Raw genomic sequence first — 16,279 nt, forward strand, 5'->3', positions numbered from 1 at the left:
GGCAGCTTACATTTTCAGTGGTTCAGTCTATTATCATCATAGCAGGGAACACATTGAAATGTAGACAAGCATGGTGCAGGAGATAAGAATCCTACATCTGGCAGGCAATAGGAATTTGACTAAGATTCTGGAAAGTTTCCTGAGCATAGGAAATCTCAACATCTGTCCCACAGAGACACACTTCCTCCAAGAAGGCCGTCCCTACTCCAACAAAACCACACCTCCTAAGAGCACCACTCCCTATGAGATTATGGGGGACAATCATATTAAAACTACCACATTCCACATTTTGGCCCCCATAAGTTTATAACAATATAATGCAAAATGCATTTTGTTCTACTTAAAAGTTTCCATAGTCTGTAATAGTCTCAACAATGTTTAAAAGTCCAAAGTCTCTTCTGAGAGTCACGCAATTTCTTTACTGTAATCCCCTATAAAATAGTAATAAAAAAAATAGAACACATGCCTCAAACACATAATGGCACAGAATTTACACTCACATTCCAAAACATAGGGAAGGAAGCATAGTAAGGAAATAGTGGACCAAAGCAAGACCAAAACCCAAATGGACAAACTCCAAATTCTGCATCTTCATGTCTTTCAGTTTTGTTGATGGCAACACAATTCTTTCTTTCAGATTTGTTCCCCTCTGTTAGCAGCTCTTCTTGGCAGGTATACCACAACTCTGGCATCTCCAACTTTTTGTGGTCTCCAAGGCAATCCAGGCTTTTACTTCACAGCTTCATGCAATGACCTTTCTACTGTGCCTCCATTTAGGGAAACCATGACACATGCCTAGTCTCCGTGGGCTTTCTTTTGGTGCAGAGGCTAATTCCATAACCCTTTTTATTTTTTCAATTCTTACCTCCAAAGACAAAACCATGTGGTCAAAGATGCCAGGTTCGGCCACTTACTGGGACTGGAACATGACCCCTTGTTCAATATCTTCATCAGTTTTCTGTCCTTCATTGCCTAAGTTTTGCTATCCTGAAACTTGCTCTGTAGAGCAGGCTGGCCTCAAACTCAGAGATCCACCATTCTTTCCATTCTGGGGATGAAAGGTATTCCCCATCATACACAACTCTAAAATTTTCTTAGTACTGTTACAAAAGTTGAAAAGTTAACTGTGTGGGATTTTATACCCTGAGGACATCATTTCTTTTATTCCATTTCTTAATCTGTTCATCTCTTTGAACACAGGATATAGCTCCATTCCACTTTCTTGATGCTCTTTTTCTCTTTAAATTTTATACTTTGCAATTTACCCTTCTCAGCTTACTCCTCTTCATTATAAATCTTCATTAGAGCTATCACTTTTAACCAAAGGACAGATTATACTAGGCTGTCCTGAGATTGCTTTTGCCAACAGAATTAATCCAAAACTCTTCACTTTAGCCTCACCCAGACTCTTTGGACAAGGGGAAAATGCAGCAACTTCCTTCACCAAAGTATCACAAGAATGATTTATAGGCAACATATTAATATTCTTCTCCTCTGTAACCTCTTGAGGTAGCCCCCCACAGTTCATCTAGTCACACTCAGCACCACTGTCTCCCATGCTCCTGCAAGTATTTCCCATTAAGCAGTGCTTAGAGCATTCCACTGTTTTCCTAACCCAAAGTACCAAAGTTCATATAACTCCAAACAAAATATTGTCAGGTCTATCACAGCAATACTTCAGTCCTTGGTACCAACTTCTGTCTTTGTTAGGGTTTTTATTGCTGTGAAGAGACACCATGATCATGGAAATGCTTATAAAGGAAAACATTTAATTCCTTTAAATGTGGTGGCTTAGAGTTAAGAGGTTCAGTCTATTGTCGTGATGGCAGAGAGCATGGTGGGATGTAGACAGACACAGTGCAGAAGCTGAGATTTCTATATCATGGAGGCAAACAGAAAGTTGACTGAAACACTGGGTGGTATCCTGAGCATAGAAGACCTCAAAGCCTATCCCCACAGTGACACACTTCCTCCAACAAAGCCGACCTCCAAATAGTACTGCTCCCTATGAGACTATGGGGTCCGTTAAATTCAAAGTACCCGAAGAAACATGATTATGATAAATCTTAATTTGTAAGGCGAGTTTCATTGATAATGTCAGATTGGTCAGTCAGAATGTAGATTCAGCATCAGACCCTTACATATTCTTCTACATGACTCACGACAGAAGTGGCACTATGGTGTGGCAGAAAAAGGAAGTCTTCCTAGCAGCTTTATGATGAAAGAAGGAAATCCTTACCCCTACCCATTATTACCAACACAAATCTATTTTAAATTATCAGTGTTTTCTTTAAATAGGAAACTAACATAAAATGAAAAATGTCAAATAAATCAGAGCATTTACTCAATGAATGGGTAAGCCATAGCAAGATGAAAGTTATGTGTAGTGCCTTTTTATCTGTGAATATAAAGAGGTAAAGAAAATCTGATAGACAGTAAACTATGAAAACCAAAGTATAGTCATAAACATATACTATAGCATGAAATTATTTCATGTTTTTTATCAAAATCAGTGACGGCAGATTTATGTTTTGTAAATGATCCTTGCTAGAGTCAGGAGATATCTGTTTTGCTTTGTTTTGAGACAAGATTTCTCTGTAGCTTTGGCTGTTTCTTGTAGACCAGGCTATCCTCAAACTCACAGAGATTCACCTGCCTCTACCTTTAGAGTGCTGGGATTATAGGCGTGAGCCACCTCTGCCTGGCCGAGTCAAGAGAAATCTTATGCATCATCCGCACTCAAGTGAGCACCACCAACCAACAGCTTCTGCTGGCCATGATTTATGTTTTTATCAGAATGAGGAGTGCCTGGATGTTCACTTTGAAATAAGAGGGAGCTAGGATTCCTTTATAATGGTTCTATTATAATAAAACATTAAATATCACTTTCAATTCTGTCCAACAATAATGCATATAATCATTTGTTCAGTCTTTGTGTGTGAATTCATATTTTACACAAATAGTAGCCTTATGAAGTTGCTACATGTACAAAGAAACTTCCTGCCTTCTGTGAAACCACAGAGGAAACAATTATTCCAGAATTAGTACTCTCTCTATTGACTAGTAGCCACAGGAAAAAAATGCAGGATCTTGCTGGTGACCACTGCAAAGATGCATCTCATTTTGCCATTAGCGGTGATGATTCCGTGTGAGTGTGTGAAATTAATTTTTAAGTTAGCATTCAAAGCAATGGGTTCATGATGGTATCCTTATTCATGTGTAGCATAATTCGTTCTAATTTGACTCTGCCCTGACTGCCCTCTATTGTCTCTCACACTCCTCTCAGTAGGTCCCCTTCCTCCCTAGATATAGTCCTCCATTTTCTGCTTTTACATCAAGTCACATATATCCCGGTATGCTCTCTTCGCCCCATTCCTTCCCACTTAAGATCTTTTCCTTCTGTCGTGTGGTTCCTTCACTAGCTTCATTGTGCCTGCACACCTACAGACTCAAGGGGTTTTTTTTGTAATTTATTTGCTTGTTTTCCTATCATGCCCCCTTTCTACAGAGAGGCTGAACTTGTTTAAATATTTTCCATTTAGAAATAATGCAGCTTTAGTGAGCTTTTCCTGTGCACAATTTAAAAGAGAAAGGTAATGCACACAGTTTGGTCTGAGCTGCATATGCAGTCTCCTGTGATTGCTTTGAGAAGCTCATTAGCAGCTATTCATACCATACGTCCTTCCAACTTTAGAACCCCAGTGGCCAACTTAGTGCCTGATGCATTGTGAACATCCATTTTTGTTTGTTTGATTGTTTGTTTCTCAAGACAGGACCTGTCTGTGTAGAAGTAGCTCTCCTGGAACTCTCTCTGTAGACCAGGCAGGCCTACAACACAGAGATATGCCCGCCACTGACTCCAAATTTCTAAGATTGAAGACATGTGCCACCATGGTCGCTTACGGGCATACATTAAGTATGTGTTGAATAATATTCTAAGAAGAAAAATTCCAATTTCATTATATTATATATGTCACATTCTGTTAGATAAATTTTAAGATATAAAGAGCAGTGTCTTTATCATTTGATGATTTTTCTGAGAAATGGCTTCAGAAGGTACTTTTTTATTTAATGTAGCATATATCTCCAAAGAGAACCTTTATAGCTTTATAGTTATGACTCCATGTATTCTCTAAAGAAATAAGCTGATTGAGACCTCAGATGATTCCTATCAAGGAAAATGTTTTAAAATGGGCTTATGCAATTATAAAACACATCAGAAAATATCCACCATGAATGACAGTTAATGTCTGTGTGTGTGTGTATGTATCACAGTAAGTTGAAATAATGCAATGATTATATTTAAATATATTTTCCAATAATTCTATTATTTTAAAGCTTACAAAGTGGGAACCTTAGATACATCTCAAGTGAGTTTAAAATTGTTGCAATAACAGAATAAAGTAAAATCCTCCAAAATGTATGAAAAGAAGCTGGACTCACAGCTACTGGGGATTCGGCTACAAAGCAACAGATTCACTAATGATGATGCCTCAGATCCTAAGACAGAATCCAGAATACAGCACAGAGTAACAAAAAAAAAACAGAAGAATGAGAAAAGACTTGCAGGAAAAAATGAAGTGGGTAGGGGTCGTAGATAATGGGACAGTAGAGCATCTCCAAAGGTTCAGATTGATGCATCTTCACAGTGGATCTCATGCAAGGTATACCCAGAAATAAAACTTTTTAATTTATACTGTGGCCTACTCATCTTGGAAGGAGAATGGTTTATATGACAAGCTTCCTGTTTAAGTTCTAGTACAGAAACAGTATCTGTAAACTGTTTGCTTTCTGTAGTTCAGGCTCAAAGGGTAATTGGTACTCAAGGTCAATGGCAATATCTGTCCTCAGTCTCAACACATTCCTCCAAGTTCAGAACATACTTGAAATTCCTGAGACAAAGTCTCACAATTTGTCAAAGACTGTCCACAATACTCTGATCCCATCCCAGCCTCCAGCTAGAATTAAAAGTATGTGCTAAGAAATATTTTTGAAATACATGTTTCGTATTTTCCTTACTTGTTTTTTTTTTTTGGTATTTTTCTGTGTATGTTTGCAAATGCATTTAAATGTATCAGGCTTTCTTTGGGGCCTTACACTGTTCACAAATCATGACACTAAGACTTATTATTAGTTATGAATGCTTGACCTTATCTTATACTTAGTTCTTGCTAGCTCTTATAGCTTATATTAACCTCGTTCTTTTCATCTGTATTTTGTCTTAGGGGATTTTATTTTACCTTTTTTTCATTCTATTTGTCTTATTTCATGTCTGCCTGGCTAGTTCCCAGGCATCTCCCTCTCTTTCTCCCTCATTCTCTCCTCCTCTTTTGTTCTTTTCATTCTCTTTTACTTTTTCTCTCTGTCCACAAACCAGCCCTGCCTATTCCTCTGCTGTCTGGTTATTGGCTAATCAGCTTTTTATTTGACCAATTAAGTGCCTTAGGCAGGCAAAGTGAAACAGCAACACATCTTTACATAATTAAACAAAGGCAGCATTAACAAATATAATATACTATTACATTGTTAAGGTAATATTCCACATCATTTGTGCGTTTTCCAGTGCACTTGTATATAAAGATACATGTGAAGGCCAGACAACAACCTTGGGTGTCATTCCTCGGGCACCATCCACCTTTATTTGTTTCAGAATCTCTTACTGACCTTGAGTTACCAATTTAGCTAAGCTGACTGGCCAGTGGATCCCAGGGATCCACCTGTCTGTGCCACCCACTGCTGTGTGGATTCTGGATATCAAACCCATATCCTTACACCTGTGCAGCAGGTGCCTTATTAGCTGAGTCATCTCCCTAGCCCTTACATCTATTTGTTAAATAAACACAGCCATCTCCATTTTCTTTCATGTTTTTATATTGCCATATTTTTAATCCCCATTTCTTTCCATTTTACACTGTGAAATTTCTCTCTCAGTCGCACCTGATTCAATCACCATTTCTGGAATTTCCATTTGTTGTGCTTTTCTAAGTAACAAAAAAAAAAGAAAGAAAAAAGAAAAGAGAGAGAGAGATCCTAAAATGGTATGAGGGACAACATGACATAAAAGATAGCTAAGCTGAGTTTTGGCTTCAATATCTGTTTTCATAGGTGCCTTCACTCCTATAGGCAATGGCTGAGTTTGTCTTGTCTCAGCTAGCACAGTTCATTGATATTATACAATGAAACCTTCCATATTGACTCTCTGATGAAATAATTCAGGCAGATATTTTTATTATGGTTGCCCCCCTCTTCTGCTTTGATTTCTTGGCACCATTTTGTTTTGTCTGATTTGTGAGCCATGCTCTGTCGTTGGCACACCTTTAATGAATGATGATTCTTATTTGCTCATGTTTATCCTTGAGGGAACAAGAGGCCAGAGAACAAGTCAGTGCAGCTCACCCGCAGTTGTATGCATTGTTTTCCCACCTATGAGTTGGCCGCATCTCTTCACACTCACCTGTATCCAAGTGGTTGTTTCTCTGAGCAGAGCTTCTTGGGCAGTTTTCTACACGAGGTCTCCATTTCTATAAGGGCGTTTTTTACATGCTGTTTAAGGGCATCAATCACTTTCATGAAGTCAATCTTTTCTACACGAGGTCTCATCAGTGCCACCTGAAGGCTAATCCAATGTCCTACACCTTCTGACTCAAGCAGAGCCCAGCAGTCTGTGACCGCGTAAACTAACCATATGATGAAAAAGACATTTCTAATTAATTTGGGTCTGCTTCTTCATTATCCAATAGTTTTATCACCCGAGGTATGTGAAAACTGCAATGCTGGAGCATGACTCCAAGTCAACTATAGCCAACTGTCTAAAACACAAAGCAATGTTAAATGCCTTTCTTGAGACTGTCATACACTGCTGAATCTGAGAACCACTTCCTTCATCGATGTAGTGATGTGGGAGTGTCATATATCAATCTGTTGATTTCATGGGTTAAGTAATAAACAAACTGCTTGGGCTCATAGCTTAGAACATAGGTGGGTGGAGTAAACAGAACAGAATGCTGGGAGGAAGAGGAAGAGAGGTAAGACACCTCAGACAGAGACGCCATGCTCCGCTCTCCCGGGCAGACGCACGCGATGAAGCAAGCCGCCAGTTTAGACATGCTGAATCTTTCCCGGTAAAACCGGTGCTCACAGATTATTAGAGATGGGTTGATCGGGATGTGAGAATTAGCCTGTAAGGGCTAGAGCTAAAGGGCCAAGCAGTGTTTAAATGAATACAGTTTGTGTGTTGTTATTTCGGAGCATAAGCTAGCAGGCGGCTGGGGTGCTGGGGATGCAGCCCCGTCCGCTCTTATTACTACAATGTAGTTATGTGGTACTCAGATGGCAGCATGTTGTATCCTACCCAAGAGACACTTAGCAATGCCTGTAGATCCTAGGCTGTCAAGCTGAGATGCTGATGCAGGGGAGATGAGCTGCCAGTCAACATCGCTCGACACACAGGACACCTTCTGTCCACAACACGTGTCCCATCTGGTACAAAATGTCAGTAATGGTGGAGTCTGGAAACTGATGGACCTGGGGCTTCTGTTTAAGCTTTCACTCTTCCATTTAAAGCATTCTGGTTTGTGTTTAAAAAAAAAACAAAACAAAAACAATCAAACAAACAAATGCTGTGTGAATAGAAAAGGTGATAGACAGGAAAGGAGTGCAAAAAGGGTTTTGTTTTCAGGCTATGACGTATAGACACCAGTAGATCCGAAAAACTGTGTGCACAAGTGCTGTTGACAACTAAGGCCAAGGTTGTCCTATAGATCTTCTAAGTATATGTTCTCTTAGAGTAACTACACTGAATTTTTGTTCGTTTTTATAGTATAAAGAAGAAAATGGAATGTGAGTCCGAAACCCAGTCATTGCTGGAGCTGAAGACAAAGAATAACAATTACCTCAGACAGCTCTACAAACAGGCATATCAAGTCGGGGCTGTTTTCCACCTAGCTAAGCATAAAACAGACGAAGTAGAGAACCAAATAGCAGACGTGAGAAGAAAATTCAAGGTCAGGTATTGTTGTCATCTCTAAAATATTTTTTTAAAAAAATGTGATTAACCTGATTTTTTTTTGGCTTGATCTTTCTTCATAGTTAGATTTTAGTGTAAGGGTTAATTCTCTTCTTGGAGACCAAAGTGCCTGGTACACAAGCACAAAGACCTGAGATCAGATCCCGAGACAAAGTGAGAAAACTGTACACAGTAGAACCCAGGTACTGATTAGGAAGCACATTGTCTGTCTAGCCTAGCCAAACCATTGAATTTTTGGCTTAGTGAGAGAGGGTTTGTGTCAACAAAGGGTGGAGTGAGTGAGGACTTCCACATCCCTACACGTGAACATGCACTACATGCATATGCACACCCACAGACACTAGCAAGTGTATAGTCACACCAAAAAAAGAAAAAGAAAAAAATTCAACCATATGGTTTAGGTGTGGGTAGGCATGTGAATGGTGCTTGAAGTCTAAGTAAGGGTCCCATTCATATGAGGTAAATGCCCTACCACGTGTAGCATATGCTAAGGTGTCTTCAACTCTTCTTAAAACACATCTAAGTTGCAAGAATAAAATCATCCTTCTCCAAACGATGAGGATTCAGTGCAGCTACCTTTGCTATGACCAGGCACAAGCATCTGGAGCCAGGAATGCTAAACTTGGTTGAGTTTTCTCTTACACACATAACTTACACGATAGAAGGTGGGATTCTAAGACACACCCTTTGACCCTCCATGACACACTAATCAGGAGGGCTTCTTCAGGCTTGCAAGTGAGTGCCAGGAACCTTCTAGACAACGATGATACAGAATCAAGTGCTCATGTCTTTTAGTTCAGGCCTATTTAAGCAATAAGCTACTAATGAATATCTCCTACCACTTACTGCAAGTCAGTACTGTTTTCTTCCCCGAAGAACACACAAACAGGTTTCCCTCCCTCCCATGGTTGCTGGCCGATGAAGAATATTTGTGCTGTGTCCTGAGTGTGGAAGTGCCACACGGACCCGAGTCTTTGTTGATATTGAGAAGCAATCAGTCACTGAACTGTGTCCCCAACACATTCTTCTTGTAGGCATGTTTTAATATTTGTTACCATGTACTGAAATTAACCCAGGATCTCTGTTATCCAGAAGATAATAACAGCCATGTCATCTCTGGGTTGTTTCTGAGAAATGGCCTCACTGTAGAGGTGGAATTTCTAAATAATATACCTATAAATTAATGTATCAGTAAAATGCCAGGCCCATTTTTTAGGCAGCTAATCTGAATAATCAAAGATATAAAACAACTCCCAAAAACTTCCGACTCTATCAGATGATCTCTCCCAGTTTTTCCAAAACATTAGTGTAGTTGGTCATTTTTGCCAGACTTTCTTAGGACTCTCAATCCACAGATAATGACATGGAGACTTATTATTAATTACGAAAGCTTGGTCTTTAGTTTAGACTTGTTTCCAACTAGCTCTCATAACTTAAATTAACCTGTTTATATATATATATATATATATATATATATATATATATATGTATATATACATACATATATATATGTATATATACCTATATACTACCATAAGCCTTTTTACCTCCTTTTTTTTATGTCTCACTCTCTTTGTGTGTGGTGTCTCTAGAATGCACCTAGATTCTAACCCTCTGAGTTTTTCTTTCTGCCCAGAAATCCTGCCTTTTCTCTCATCCTAGTCATTGGCCATTCAGCTCTTTATTAAACCAGTCAAAATAAAACAGTGACACATTTTCACATGGTGTGATCAAATATCCTAAAACAGTTCATATCAATAACGTAAATATTCAGGAAAGAAGCGCTTTCCCAGAGTGTGGGGTAAGATTCACAACCCCGCTGGAACACGGGACAGCAGTGGCGCAATGTATCTTCCGCCATGATAGTGAGCGGATGAATGGAAGCAGCCAAACCCGTCTCAGGAATGTGGCATTGCACCAAAAAAAAATTAAAAGCTGTCACCAGCTGTTAAACACTTTCCGTTGAAGGCTCCTGCTGTTGTTACTCTCAACTTAATGCGATTCTGGCGGAATTCAGATAGATCACGTCTCTAGCTCTGGACTATGTGGGAACTCCCTAGAAAAGAAAAGCTGGGCTGGAAGGAAGACTGTAGCAGTAAGGCTACTTTATGTTGGGGTGTGTGGTGGGCCATCTTGTCAACATTACAGGGTTTACAGTCCTCAGGGACACACATCTCTGGGCATGTCTGCGAAGGATGTTTTAGATTAGAGCAATCCAGGCCTGAACATACTCTCTGGCCTGGGGTGAAGGATTGAAGGAATGGGAATAAGGAGTTCCTGTCAGCTTGACATCCTGTCATGGCAGACTTGTCTGTCCAGAGGTTACTCCTGCCAGGTATTCTGTCACAACCACAAAACAATTAGCACATGAAAGCTATCTATTATGGTGATTTGTTGGTTTCAGTAGACACACTACTGTATAATTGTTATAGACACCTTCATTTGGGAGATAATTGTGAATGGAATAGGGGGAAGAGAACATTGGATTCGGGGCTTGTAATTTAAGAAACACCACATCTACACTTTGGCCAACAAAGGTTTCTAATCCAAGCTTGAAATTTAAAAGTAACCAGTTGAGGGAGTCGGTTTTAGTTTTAGAAACCGAATTAATGTTCTAGTTCATACTAATCCAGTACTCCTCTTTGCTTTTAGAAGACCATCATTTCCCTTAAATAATTTTTCATTGTTTCAACCAGTCTCAATTCTTTGCTAGAGAAGATCCTTGCTCCTCCTTTTGATGGTTGCTGTAGACTCCTGTTTCTAAGTTTTGTTTTCCCCAGTTTTCAGTAGCTTACTGATATCCAAAATACAACCATATTTAAAGGAAAATAGTATAAAAAAAATACTCACATTTTGAACATGATGCCCTGAGCAGAGCCTCCTGCAACCTGCTCTGTTCCTTCCACCCCTCCGTCTGATACATATGCTCGGGATGCTCTGCCTGCCTGTGAGTCGCTCAGTAGCCATCTTGGTTTACCAAATCAACTCTCATATTATCGCAGTAACGTTATCAAATGTCAGCTTTCCACATATGTGAAATCTGAATGGTGAGATCTCTTTTCTTCAAAATTTCTGCCAGAAGAAAGATGCCTTTCATTACTTACCGGAAGTACTAGGCTCTCGACAAATAGTTATTGTTTACAGTGTGTTGTTTTAAGCAAAGAGACTCAAGAGTTAAATCTCCACATCGTTAAGGATTTCTTTTCCAACCTGAACAGCAGTATAGATGGTCCCATATTATGGAACGTTCTTTATGTTTCTCCCTATTTCTTTTTAGAATATTTCATTTATTGGATGGAATTGGGCTTCAAATTGGATACAGGGTTACTTATTATCTACACAGGTTCAGCGTGGGGTTTACCATATTCAGCTGAGACTTGACCACCAGAAACTAATGAAGGATAATCATGTTTAGGTAGAGTCAGTTTGGGCCATCCCCAGACTGTATGTTGAGGTCATGAACGCCACAAAGCATCTCGACTGAGTGCAGCCAGGGGCAGGTCTGCCAACTATTTCAGAGCGGCCCCCTCCTTTTTTTAACCCATAAATCTCAATTTATTCCAAATCAAAGTCTTCTCCGACCTTATTCTTAGCTCCTGTCCATCACTATTAGGTAAATGGAGGCTGGTGTTCTTCCTTTCTGCTCGGGTTTCCAGACACATCACATAAGGATCAGGCTGTGCTTCCCAGGGGTTTTTATGCTAGACCGGTGGTCTCTAGCAGTATCACAGCTCTCTGCTGCCACCTTCTGGTTTCTGACTGCTAAAACCGGGCAACCACCGTGTAGCAAGCAGGTCGCCTGTGAACCCTTGCTAGAATCCCAAAATCTCTTTTTAAATTCAATGTTCCTTTCCTGTTCTCTGAAGTGATCTCTGGATCTCCATACTCCTTTTCTCTAAAATCAGAATTGAGTCACTGCGACAGAGACCCGATAGCCTATACAGCTTAAAAACATTGGTCCTCTCACCCCTTACCAGAAGTTTCTCTGACCCCTCCTCTGAAGATTTCAGTAACTGCAAATGTAGGCGCAGCCACCGCCTGAAGCAGTGGGTGGAAAGCCCCAAAGTAGGATGAGCACAGAGGGGGTGGCTGTCCCACTATGAGGACCTCACTGCACCGTTGCCCTTGTCTCTGTGGAAGGTAGGCATCTGCTAATCCGCTAATTACTGGCCAAACTCGAAGGCAGTTAAATGTAGATAATGGGCTAACAACCTAAAAGACCCCTTGCGGGAAGAAAAATTACAGAAAAAAAAAAAAAAAGTCAACCAACCTCCTGTAGGAGGAGAGGTGTGGAGCCCCTTGCCTGTCCCTCCACTGCCCTCTGCTGATAAAGCTTAACTTTCCCCAAGCTGCCAAAGAACACAAGACCCAGCAGCACGTCTTAAATCAGAGTTCAGAACAGTAAATGCCGGGTTTAGATGAGAGGTCTACAGGCACGTATTCTGGTTCATTTGGCTGGGGTGTGATGAGCTCTGCAAAGTGCCCTTGTCTATTAAACCTTTAAATCTTTTCCAGTGTTGGTCTTCAAGTTTAAAAGGAGGTGTGTGTGTGTGTGTGTGTGTGTGTGTGTGTGTGTGTGTGCGCGCGCGCTGAGACAGGTGGTTTAAGGGTATCTGTTGATCTTCCAGAGGATCAGGGTTCAATTGCCAGCACCCTCACTAGGGCCTCAAGGGGGCCTGTAACTCCAGTTCCACCATCTTCTGAATTCTCCAGGCACTGAACACATGGGCACAGACACACATCCACATGACCACAAGCGAGTCCATTCATCCTGTGAACATTTAAAGGTCACACGCAAGGTTCTTGGCAGAATTTCTCTGATATAAATTTATATATTTTGTTCCCAGTGCAATGCAGGTGAAATGGGGAGCAATCTGACGTTGCCATAACAGTGCATCGGAGAAGCACATCAAAATTACACGGCATACGTTATGTTGCTCATCACTGATGGTGTTAAGTCTGATCATTTTGTTTCCATTGCAGTCAATATGGATGCAGCCCACTCCCTTGTAGGTAGTAGGTAATCAGCTGCATATTTTGAGACAGTGTGCATCACTTCTCAGCAGACATTGGTTCAAAGTCTATTAGTGGTTCGGAGTTGAACACTCTATTGACACCGTTGTGACAGAGTAGTTTTCTGGGCTCTCATTTGCTTTCCAGTGACTTTACAATGTGAAGAGCACATGGACTGATTGGGAGGTGACTTAGAGGCACCTTCTGGGAGAATACAGGCTTCCTTTGGCTCCCCCTACCTCCTTTCTCCATGAAGTGCTGCCTCACTCCCAGGGCTACTTTGTCTGTCTTTCCATCATAGCCCTGGTCCCCATATCCAAAGGAAAAATGTACCTTGCAAGTCGGTATCTCCACCCATGCTCAAGGTACTTATTACAAATGAAAGTCTATGGGGTTGTGACATTTTAATGGACTCCTAGTACCTTGTAATCCAAGAAATTCTAAAACTATGCTTTTTATTTTGAAAGAATCCAAAACAGCTGGGTTTCCGAACATAGACAACAAAGTAATATATCTGCTACTCACAATCTCATTTGCTTTCGTAAGTTATCCTTCTGCAGAGTACTGTTGTAGGCACAGAGATGCAAATGGGAGAAAGATACCAAGGAGCTTGGTGCCAAATGTTCTAGAGTACTCGTGTCTGTGTCCAGCAGTCCTTGATGCTCATACTTGTTTGAAGACAAGAATTATTTTTATTTTCTTAAAAAAAAACAAACCATCCACTCCACAGAGAAGGTAAGGCACCTTGCTTTGGGGAAGGTCCAAAGCCCTCCCTACTATATCTAGACTGAGAAAGGTATCCACCCAAAGAGAATAGGTTCCCCAAAAGTCAGTACAAGCAGTAGGGATAAATCCTGGCGCCACTGCCAATGGCTCCTCAGTCTGCCCCAGCCATGCATCTGTCAACCTCAGTCAGAGAGACTAGTTTGGACCTATGCTTGTTCCTTCTCTGTCCAGTTGGAGTTGGTGAACTCCCATTAGCTCATGTAGACTGTTTCAGTGGATGTCCCCATCATGGTTTTGACCTCTTTGTTCATATTCTCACTCCTGCCACTTTTCAACTGGACTTTGAGATCTCAGTTTAGTGTTCCCGTGTGGGTCTCTGTCTCTGTTTCCATCAGTTGCTAGATGAAGGTTCTGTGGTAATATTTAAGATATTCATCAGTCTGACTACAGGGCAAGGCCAGTTCTGGCACCCTCTCCTCTATTGCTTAGGGTCTCAGCTGGGGTCATCTTTGTGGATTCCTGGGGTTGGTTGATTCCCAATTTTCTCAGAAACCGCCATACTGATTTCCAGAGTGGTTACACAAGTTTACATTTCAACCAGAAATGGAGGAGTGTTTCCCTTACTCCACATCCTCTCCAGCATAAGCTATCATTGATATTTTTGATCTTAGCCATTCTGACTGGTGTAAAATGGTATCTCGAAGTTCTTTTGATTTGCATTTCCCTGATGGCTAAAGATGTTAAACATTTCCTTAAGTGTCTTCCAGCCATTTGAGATTCTTCTGTTGAGAATTCTCTGTATAGTTTTGTACCCCAGTTTTTAATTGAATTATTTGAAATTTTGATGTCTAATTTCTTGAGTTATTTATATGTTTTGGAGATTAGTCCTTTGTCTGATGTGGGGTTGGTGAAGATCTTTTCCCATTCAGTGGGCTGCCTTATTGATTATGTCCTTTGCTTTACAGAAGCTTCTCAGTTTCAGGATGTCCCATTTATTTATTGTTGCTCTCAGTTCCTGTGCTATTAGGATTATATTTAGAAAGTAGTCTCCTGTGCCCATGGGTTGAAGGCTATTTCTCTTCTATCAGGTTCAGTGTGGTCAGATTTATATTGAGGTCTTCAGTTCATTTGGACTTGAGCTTTGTATATGGAGATAGATATGAACTTACTTTCATTCTTCTGCATGTTGACATCCAGTTATGCCAGCACCATTTGTTGAAGACCCTTTCTTTCTTCCATTTTGTACTTTCAGTTTCTTTGTCAAAAATCAACTGTTCATAAGTATGTGGATTAATATCTGGGTCTTTGATTCAATTCCAGTGGTCAACCTCTCTGTTTTTATGCCAATACCAAGCTGTTTTCATTATTGTAGCTCAATATTAGAGCTTGGTGTCAGGGATGATGATGCCTCCAGAAGTTCCTTTATTGTACAGGATTTGTTTTTCCATGTGAAGTTTATTATTCTTTCAAGGTCTGTGAAGAATTGTGTTGGGATTTTGATGGGGATTGCACTGAATCTATAGACTGCTTTTGGTAGGATTGCCATTTTTATTATGTTGATCCTACCTATCCAAGAACATGTGAGATCTGTTGATTTTCTGGTATCTTCTTCAATTTCTTTCTTCAAAGACACAAAGTTCTTATCAAATAGGTCTTTAATTTATTTTGGGTAGTATCACCCCAAGGTCTTTTATATAATTTGTGGCTATTGTAAAGGTGATGTTTCTCTGATTTCCCTCTCAGCTTCTTTATCATTTGTATATAGGAGGGCTACTAATTTTCTTGAGTTGATCTTGTATCATGCCACATTACTGAAGGTATTTATCAACTGTAGGAGTTCTTTGATAGAGTTTTTGAGGTCACTTATATATACTATCATATCATCTGCAAATAATGAAGGATTGATTTCTTCCTTTCCAATTTGAATACACTTGATCTCCTTTTGTTGTCCTATTGCTGTAGCCAGAACTTCAAGAATTATGTTGACTAGATATGGAGAGAGTGGACAGCCTTATCTTGTTCCAGATTTTAGTGGAATTGCTTTGAGCTTCTCTTCATTTAATTTGATCTTGGCTGACAGCTTGCCATACACACACACACACACACACACACACACACACACACACAAGTATGTTCTTTTCATCCATGATCTCTCCAAGACCTTTATCATGAAGGGTGTTGGATTTTGTTGAATGTTTTTTCAGCATCTAATGTGATGACCATATTTTTTCTTTCAGTATATTTATACGATAGATTAAATTGATAGATTGTTCATATGTTATACCATCCCTGCATCTCTGGGATGAAGTTGACTTGAACATGGTGGATTTTTTGTGTTATTTTCTTGGATTATGTTTGTCAGTAATTTATTATTTTTGCATCTATGTTCATGAGTGTGATTGGTCTGTAATTCTCTTTCTTGGTGGAGTCTTTGTGTGGTTTTCTTATCAGGATAACTGTAGCCTCATAAATAGAGTCTGGCAATGTTTCTTCTGTTTCTATTATGTGGAACAC

General features: G+C 40.0%; 1 protein-coding gene across 1 annotated transcript in view; it reads left to right on the forward strand.

The window, feature by feature from the left end:
* The window catches only part of LOC121441843 (coiled-coil domain-containing protein 178-like), a 309,575-nt gene that overhangs the window by 75,417 nt on the left and 217,879 nt on the right, over positions 1-16,279 (forward strand). The window contains exon 10 of the mRNA XM_041643164.1: positions 7,820-8,003. Coding sequence (XP_041499098.1) covers positions 7,820-8,003 — 184 coding nt within the window. The remainder of the gene's footprint in view (positions 1-7,819; positions 8,004-16,279) is intronic.

Source organism: Microtus oregoni, unplaced genomic scaffold, assembly GCF_018167655.1.
Source record: "Microtus oregoni isolate MIOR12 unplaced genomic scaffold, Mior012 000082F_ref0000272, whole genome shotgun sequence".
Taxonomy (NCBI): domain Eukaryota; kingdom Metazoa; phylum Chordata; class Mammalia; order Rodentia; family Cricetidae; genus Microtus; species Microtus oregoni.